Raw genomic sequence first — 6,000 nt, forward strand, 5'->3', positions numbered from 1 at the left:
AATGACTGCAATATTCAGGGTCTTTTCCTAATACTATAAGAGTTAAGCAACCATTTTAAATATTTCACACAGATTCAGCACTTACTATACAATATAATGAGAATATCACAAGCCCTTTCAGAAGCTATTTTGACTATTTTAGTCTCTTGAGAAAGGGGAGAAGAAAAAAAGGCAGAGATATGAATATTTGAAAGCATCTCAATAAATGCAAAATACATCTTTTCCCCTTAGCCCACATTGTTCTGTATAAACACTGCTGTGCTGTTTTTCATGTCAAGAGAGGAGTTCTACCACTGGTTTTAATGCAAAATGTGAGCTGGCCTGCACATCTCAGGTAAAAAGATAAATATATACTTATCAAAAGATATATTCAAAAAACAATATACTCCAAAAAAATTGTATTCAAAACCAATACAAGTGGGTTTGAGTTGTACTGAATTTTGAACTGTATTTCTCTGCTGACAGAGAAATTACAAATTTGAGGAGATGCCTCAATAAAGGGCTGGGTCTGACATGCTGTTCCAGCAGGAACTACTTTGAGGGAAGGAACTGTGATTTCTCCCTCACTTCTCTCCTCTCCCAGTTCCTCCATCTCTGCTGAAATAACTGAATGTGCAGTTAGTTGCTCCCTGACTGATTATACCAACATTTATTGCTTGAGCTTCACAGCAGCGCTTTGGTTTCGGAAATGGCGTCGTGCGGCCTACGAGGGAACCCCACACCCTTCATCCGGGCCAGCATCTGAGGCACTGACTCTGGTGCTCGTAATTAGAAAAATTCTTAGGGAAGTTCCATCATTTCCAACACAGGGGTGGGGAGAAGGAGTTGGAAGGGCAGTGAGGAGCAGAAACCTGCGCCCAGAGAGGGGGGTTCCATGGCAGGGAGGACGAGGTGGACAAGAGCTGCCAAAAAGTCACCTGAGCCGAGGCCTTTGGGCACTGAGGTGGACAAGAGCAGCCAAAAAGTCACCTGAGCCAAGGCCTTTGGGCACTTACCGTGTTTTCACCTTCAGCCCTGACCTGCCAAGTCCAGCTAAGGCCACAAAAGCTGGTTACAAACGGGTCTGTGGAGCGGGGCACCCTGAGCTATCCCTGCCACAGCTAAAGCAGCTCCTGTGGGGACTGAGGCAGCACAAAGGTTAGGCCAGGGCTGTAAAACCTGCCCATAAAGCTCGGGCAGTACAGAGGTCAGTGGACACGGGTTTGCAGCAGTCAAATTACCAGTAAAATAGGGAGCAAACCAGTACAATGATAGCCAGAGTGTGTGTACACAGGGGCTGCACTGTGACCATCCCCAGTGCTCCACTGTCACACTGGTGCAGACACTACTAAACAAGTCCACACAATATTAAAGCTCCTCCCATACCGGGACAGGTCTAATTGAAAATAAGGTGGTTTTAAATGAACATTAAATATATATATACATATATATTTGCACAGGGACACACAGAACTGTGGCTGGCCCTTTGCTTATTAATGAAACCAGATGGGCACCAGTCTCAAAAGAAGAGCACAGAAACACAGGATATTCCAAGCTGGAAGGGACCGACAAGGATCATCAAATCCAATAACACCAAAAAAATCACACCATGGTGTGAAATCACAACATACTTGAGGGTCTTGCAGACACCCACTGACACTTAATATACTTAGAATTCTCGTATTTCCTGCTATCAATGCAAAACAAAGAACATGAGCAATTCCTGCATATATTGTGTGGTCAACTACCAACACAACAGAAGCTGTGCTCACAGCCAAGATATTCTTAAAATCTTTATATATTATCCTTGTGTATTAGGATCCTTATGTATTATGTTCCTTGTGTATTATCCCTGGTTTTCCCCACCAAAATGTAAATTATTTAAGGAACACTTACCCTGTTCAGCCACTTTTAAGAAGTAAATGTGCCCTGTTTCCATTTCAATTGGTACATTCTCTCCTTATCAGATGAGTTCCACAAGAAATAACACCCACCTCTCCTGCAGACTATTTTCTAAATTAAAAAAAACCCCACCACTTAAAAGAAGGTGTTCCTTACATACAAGAATCCTGGCTCCCCTAAAACCACTGGTGATACCAAAACAAATAAAGACAGTAATAAGTTGAAAAGAAAAATATGCATATGAAAATATATTACAAAATATCGTGAGATTTATGTCCTTATATGTGTAGCACACCATTAAAGTTCTCAAAACAAAGCATTTACTGTCTCATCCCATATCAGCAAGACTATAGACACTGCACAGCTTTTAGAAATTATCGAGTGCCCATCACGTTTTGGTTTCTGCTCACCATAATTCAGACTTGCACACTTCATTTCTAGGGCAAAATGCTGCCAGGGCACAGGAAACGTGATAAAAATGCCCATCCTAAGAGCTGGGCTTTCAAGGTCAATGCAACTGCTACAAAAGATGGATTTTAATGGGCAAAAGAATGAGTGTTTTCAACTTTATCATCCAATGAAGTATGAAGAAATATCTTATTGCCAGGCAGACTCACTAGGTTGACACCAAAGCCCACCAGCTCAGAGCACAGAGGTCTGAAGGACCCTTTGGCAGTTGTGTCCCAGCTGAGGATGGAAGGAAGGTCCTCTGCAGGAGCCATCCTGACCAGCACCAACACCAGCAGCACAAAAACACCCATCAGATGGTCTGAGACCAGCAAGTTTTTCAGGTGGAAATTACTTCCTCCTCCAGCAGTAAAAACAAAAAGGAAAACTCCTGCCAGGAGAGTGTCACACTGAAATCCTTGAAGGCCTCTCCAGCCTTTTGCAGTTTGCCACAGGTTCTTCCAACAGAAAACCTGGGGCCTGTGGTGTCCAGTAGATAAAAATGACAGTGAGAATAAATTTAATATTCTAATTCCTTAGCCCGACAACAAAAATTTTTCTTTTTGTCTTGTTCTTTCTTGGAACAACCCCACCTGATCACCACAGGTATTTTCTGGGTAGCTCTTATTCCCAGGAGCAGCGTTTCTGCAAAGCTCAAGCACTTTTACATCTGAAACTTGCTTGTCTCATGGACACAATAGCTAATTTTGGACTTACCCTGCTCCTGCTGGGCCAGAGTCATCACTGGCATGGCTCCACTGTAATTCAGTCTACTGATGCATTACAGACAATGCACAACATGAGCTAATCCTTAATGATGGGTTTTCCCCTTTTTTCCCCCCCTCCGAGTACTTATTTGAGTAAATAGTAAAATGCCATGTAGAATTATTAAATAAAATAGGCAAACAAACAGCAAACTAAAAGCACACTAAAATTGTCTTGCAAACACTAATTTCAAATGACACAGTAATCAGATTCACAGATACATTAGGACAAGCAGTGCAGTCCAGAGGAGAAGGCACAGCTCTTAAAGTCACAAGGCCTGGCCAGAGCTCCAGCTCTGCCACTGACTTCCAGACAGCCTGTTCCACATTCCCACACCATTCCCCAATCCCTGATATATAGATATGAACACCTCAGCACAGACTAACCTCACCAGGCTCATTTGGATCTCTGTGACATACAGACTAAACAATAATAAAAGCACATGTGAAGTTGTGCTTAAAAACTTGTGCCGAGGCATAAGGAGCTCCCACCAAAACATGCTGATGTTTCCCCATACCAAGGTTTAAGATCTGCAGGATCCAGGGCTCTGTGTCGTAAATGAACATGAAACGTTTTAATTTCTGCACCGATTTTCATCAACAGAACAAGGTCCGGGAGAGAGAGACATTCAGCAAGAGCAACCAGGACAACCTCTGCAGGTGAGAATATTCATGATGACTTGTGATAGCTATTTGTGTTGTTAGTTATTTTCAACCTTTAAATTTATTTTTTTTTAATTAAAGCATCGTATTTAACACAACTCTTTGCTTCCTTTAAATCATAAAATGTCCTCCCTTACCTAAAGCACCTTGTTCCCAGTAACAGAAGCTCAGAGAGGCTTCGTGCCCTGCTCCCTAACGGGTCAGCAGCAGCCACACACAATACCCAGGTCACAGCAGCAGGGCTGCTCAAGAAATTTTCTCCTTTTGAAACGGTAAGCGTTTCAGGGAAGTGGTTTAAACAAGGAATTATCTATGTGGAAAGCACTCAGCTTACCAAGAATTTTAAAATATAGGTTTTAAGGCATTTGTGTTGTGCGGGGGCTCCACAGGTTTTGATTTCTGCTTCAAGTAGGCGAAGCCTGAGCAACTCTAACAAAGGCTGAGAGCTGGATTTGCATTACTGGCCAAAATCTTAGCCACAGTCATTCACCATCAAAAAGATAAGGAGACTTTTTATTTTTCCTTTAAAAAAAAAACCACTACAGTTGTTGGAAGAAAATGTGAGGAGTTCCAAACATCCACATTTCTAAGCTGCCTGCTTCACTTTTTCATGCAACAGATGCTGCTTTGTATCAGCTCCTGCATATTAAATCATTCTGACAACCAAGAAAGCATACATTTGTTTGCGCCAGAGAGAAGCATGAATACACACACACACAGATATCTTCTCACGCAGAAGCACACAATTATGCAGCATTCAAATATTTGGGATGAACTTTGGCCTTTGTTTAAAAAAAAAAAAGAAAAAAAAAGTACTCTCCAACAACAATCAGGAACAGACCCAGCAGTCATCTGGCTGAGCTCACAGAAATCAACAATCTGCAGCAATAAAACACCACTTGTGGGCAGCCATTTGAAAGTTACTTGGAAAATTATTCTTAGATGGGATAGTTATACACACGTCCTTTGTGATTTATGGGTTGAGCTCAGAATGGAGGCTAAAAATAAAACCTATGTTAATTCAAAAAGTGGGGAGGGAAATCAGTTATATTCGCCCTCACGTGGTGGAGTATTTTTCTGGTTTTGTTTTGGTTTGTTTGTTTGTTTTTTGCTCTCCAAACAATCCCCTTCAGCTCTGCCACTTGCATTCCCGAGTTAAAAAGTAATTTGAAAACATAAGCAGAGCAGGGCTCTAAGTCACCTCTTCGGAGGAGGATCTGGCTCGGTAACACGCAAGAAGCCACGCAACCCAAACAAAACCGCTTTCCTGATACAGCAATCAGAAGAAAAAAAAAAAAAGAAGAAGAAAAATTCGTAATGCAACAGCACTTGAGAACGCGCTGAAAGTTTTGACAATGAGAGTGCCCGCGGTGAGCGTATCACACACTGCGCTCCCAACTTTTTTTTTTCATCTCGGCTGGAGACATATTTTCTCCCCTACGTTCCCTTCTCTCGTTACTAGACAGTAATTCAATTCTGCAGCCCGTTGGTTAATTTTCTGGGGGGGTGTTAGCTGTGTATGGAGCGCTCAGGGGAGGGCTAACGCGGCACGGAGCGCAGCGGGGCTGGGGAGCGACACGACCCTGCCCGGGCTGTGCCGCAGCACGAGGGTCCCCCGGGGCTGCGCCGGGACCCGCGGGGACCCCCGGGCGGGGCCGCCCTGCTCGGTACCTGGGGATGGTGATGCACTTGGTGTTGATGTTCTGCGTGGTGATCGCCTTCTCCAGCTCGTCCAGCTGCCCCGTCTTCTTCAGCTTCTTCACCAGGCTCTTCACCGCCTTCTCGCACCATTTCTCCTCCTGCCCGTTCTGCTCGCCTTTCTTCCAGCCCAGGAGCCGCTTGACGATGGGAGGGGTGAAGGGCAGGATGGAGGACATGCTGGCGCCGCCGGCAGCGCCCGCCGGCCCCGCGCTCGGCTCCCTCCCGCGCAAAGCCCGGCCCCGGGCGGCGCTGGCCCGGCCCGGCCCGGCGCGGAGCTCGCCCGCCCCGCCGCCCCCTCAGCGCCGCGGGCCCGCGGCTCCAAACTTTGCCCGGAGTTCGCCGCCTCTCCCCGGCGGCGGCGGCGGCGGCTGCTCCCTCCTCCTCCCCCTCCTGCCCCGCTCTGTGTGCGCGGAGAGGCGCCCACTCCAGCTCATTCCCAGTCTGTCTCTCATGCAAATTGCCTGCTGGCCGCCCCGGCCCGGCTTCCACCCCCTCCTTCCCTCCCAAACGCGCCGCCGAGGGAGGCAGAGAGGGAGGGAGAGAG

The 6,000-nt window shown here is 45.9% G+C and overlaps 1 protein-coding gene across 3 annotated transcripts in view; it reads right to left on the reverse strand.

Moving 5' to 3' along the window:
* SMAD3 (SMAD family member 3) overlaps positions 1-5,681 on the reverse strand; it is a 68,971-nt gene extending 63,290 nt beyond the window's left edge. The window contains exon 1 of one of the 3 annotated variants that reach the window (XM_032700109.1): positions 5,427-5,632. In XM_032700109.1, the coding sequence (XP_032556000.1) occupies positions 5,427-5,632 (206 nt within the window). Of the gene's footprint in view, positions 1-995; positions 1,205-5,426 lie in introns of those variants that run through there. The other 2 variants (XM_032700110.1, XM_032700112.1) reach the window with 2 other exon arrangements.
* Positions 5,682-6,000: the final 319 nt, after the last annotated feature.

This window comes from Chiroxiphia lanceolata, chromosome 12 (assembly GCF_009829145.1).
Source record: "Chiroxiphia lanceolata isolate bChiLan1 chromosome 12, bChiLan1.pri, whole genome shotgun sequence".
Classification (NCBI taxonomy): domain Eukaryota; kingdom Metazoa; phylum Chordata; class Aves; order Passeriformes; family Pipridae; genus Chiroxiphia; species Chiroxiphia lanceolata.